At 47.5% G+C, this 3,077-nt stretch overlaps 1 protein-coding gene across 1 annotated transcript; it reads left to right on the forward strand.

Annotated features, from left to right (window-relative positions):
• The first annotated feature begins 837 nt into the window (after window positions 1-837).
• Window positions 838-1,257, forward strand: LOC147982601 (pectinesterase inhibitor-like). The gene has a single exon (XM_087516360.1). The coding sequence runs from the start codon at window positions 838-840 to the stop codon at window positions 1,255-1,257; it is 420 nt and encodes a 139-aa protein (XP_087372486.1).
• Window positions 1,258-3,077: the final 1,820 nt, after the last annotated feature.

Below are 3,077 nucleotides of genomic sequence, written 5' to 3' on the forward strand. Positions count from 1 at the left end.
ATAGTAGGAGATATCGATTCACTTTAATTGGTATAGATAATGATTTCCAAATCCTTTTATTTAATTTGGTGAGTGAATAATATTTGCGCTCCTCATCGCGAATATGAAATATTTTCATATGGTCAGGTCACAACCATTTATTACTGCATATCATTTTTATAAAAAGATAACTTGGGGTTAGTGCACCTTGGGGTGTCGCCGTCTCTATTGATCGAGGCTAAATAGCCGGTGTTACAACAGAGCGCGTAGGCGCCATAGTTTACACAGGGCGCGTCGTGCGCGAGTGGAGAAGAACGTGGGGTTAGTGCATGAGCAGGTGCATGCATACGTGGGAGAAGAGAAGTTACAATCAACAGTAACGTATGGAGCAGTGATAAAGTGCAGATACAGTAGGAGAAATCTATTCATTATAATACGTATATATTTTGATTGACAAATCCTTTTATTTTATTTGTGCAGAAATAATATTTGCGCTCCTCGTGAAGGATATGAAATATTTTCAAGTGGTTAGGTCACAACCATTTATTACTGCATATCTTCACAAAAATATTGACATTCAAATCCATTTATTACTGCGTATCTTTTCACAACCGTGTGTGACTTGAGGACAGTGATCTCAGATTATTCTCCTTTATGTAGGGGCATACTGTGTATATAAAAACTTCTGAATCATATGGTAGAACACAACACAATCAAGCACAAAATAAGAGCAAACCTCTCTATCAATAGAAATGGCCCTGTTAGCTAGTTCCACCCTCATAGCCATTACCCTCCTCATTGTCGTTCCCTCCTCTCTCGCCGATCGATGCCAAATTCCTCTCCGAAGTATGCGACGGCATGAGAGACCATCCCGACTGCGTGGAGGTGCTCAGCTCTGACCCACGGAGCGTGAATGCGACCACCAGGGTAGAGCTCCAAAGCATCTCCCTGGACATCTGCACTGCTGCCGCCAGGGAAGGCGCAAAGACCAGCGAGGAAGAGAAGGCCAAGCACGAGCAGGAGCGCGATGAGAAACTGGGGTTGGCACTGGACATGTGCAGCAGCGAATACAACCAAGCCGGCCACACCCTCGAGAAGGCACGCACGGACTTTGGCAACCACGCTTACAACGAAGCGGCACGAAAGATCGGCGAGGCTAGCTTAGCCGCAGATAATTGCGAGAAGGCGTTTTATAATCAGGGGGCGAACAACGTCATGAAACAAATGAACAAGAAAATGGATGATCGGTGCGACATCTGCTGGCAGCTTATATTTTGATGTTGATAACAATATACATACAGGGGACTAATCATGTTTGTTAAGTATATCATAGATTTTTAGTCCATCTGGAAACAGTACATGTGTCTAGATCACGGACCCACTTTATTTGATATTGCTCAAGAACGGATAAACAAAGATATAAAGCGTATAATTTCTGTTTTGTTCTTGCATATTTGGATCAGGTTAGCCGTTAGGAATAGCAACTTGCTATTATCTGGTGGCCAATGCTATAGGATTTCTCTACAGGCCGCGTTTCGGAAAAAATGAACGCGGCAACTATTTTTCCTAACTATCAACTGCGTTCAGGCCCAGGTTGAACGTAGTTGATATCGTAGTACCGACAACGTTCAGCTTTAGCAAACATTGCAAGTACTTAGCACTCTGCAGCCTTGCCGGCCAGTAAGCCATGCACCAATCCACTAGTTCAACTAACCACCATGCACTGACTAATCACTAGCTATATGCACGGCCATGTCCATCACTTATATAGCCTATTCTCAACCCAGCCGTGTACAGCTAACAACTTGACTTGATCCTCTGCTAGAATGGCTCTAGCCACCACGACTGGACCAAAATCAACTGCTGGACTCACTCCAGTACACAACTGACTCAACTACTCGCCATCTCTAGACCAGTAACATGCAATGCACACATGCACGTACGCACATGTCAAGAGTACCTCTTAACATTTTTCCTCCTAATTTTGGCATGGTGGCTCACCAAACTTTTCATGGATGACGCCTTCATAGTGTGGAGCTCACTCCATCTCGCCGTCGACGCCGTCCCAGCGCCAAACACGGGCACCTTTCCACAGCATCGCACTACAACATTTGTTGGCTTCACACCAACTCTCCATGATGACGCTAGCATCGCACCACCGCCGTGGGCATCGCACCGACCCAAGTGAGAGCATCACGCCACCATATCTCTTCTTAGCGTCATCTCACCGCCTCTCCTAACATCTCACTATCGTTGTGGCAGCATCACACCGCTGCCTCCTCTTGTGGCATCGCACCACAGCCACATGTTTGTGCGACATCACACCGCCAAACACCTCCTTGTCATGGACGATGTCGTCGTAGCACCGATCACCACAGCGTCGTGCCACACGCAGCATCCACCTCTTGACATGGACGATGCCTTCGCGACGCTGATTGCCAAGCCGTCTCGTCATAACGGCCTCACACCGTAAGAGCCGCCAACGGCCTTGCACCGCCACCGGCCACCTCCTTGCGCCGCAGGCCTCCATCTCGCAAGGAGTCCGCCGCGCCACCACTGCCGCCTCGGATCGGTAGTGCTCAGGTACCAATTGTTGGTGCCGCCTCCTCGGAACGCCTCTTCTTCTTCCTCACAATCTCCCCCTCTCATGTTTTATCACAATACAAGAACTCACCGTGGTGAGGAACTCTACACACACACGCACGCATACCTCACCATAGAGAAACTAGATTTGCCTCTTCCTCCCGGTGAGACACACATACACTACATCTTTTTCTCCAGCCCTCACGGCCTCTTTCTCATTGCTCATTGTAGCACATATATACAAGATGTTGATCCTAACACACGCACTGGCTAGCCGGCACCCTCGGCCACTAACACCTCTAAGCCATGCACTAACCCACTAGTTCAACTAACCACCATGCAATAACTAATCACTAGCTATACGCAATGCCATGTCCATCACTTGTAAACCTATTCTCAATAACAACTTGACTTGCTTCTCTCCTTGAATGGCTCTAGCCACCACAACCTGACCAAAACCAACTGCTGGACTCACTCCAGTACACAACTGACTCCACGACCCGGCCATATCTAGA

This window comes from Triticum urartu, chromosome 3A (assembly GCF_056163025.1).
Source record: "Triticum urartu cultivar PI428250 chromosome 3A, HENAU_Tu73, whole genome shotgun sequence".
In the NCBI taxonomy this organism is placed as follows: Eukaryota; Viridiplantae; Streptophyta; class Magnoliopsida; order Poales; family Poaceae; genus Triticum; species Triticum urartu.

Coding starts and splice junctions, on each gene's coding strand:
- LOC147982601 (XM_087516360.1), top strand. CDS start 838: ATGAGAGACCATCCCGACTGCGTGGAGGTGCTCAGCTCTGACCCACGG.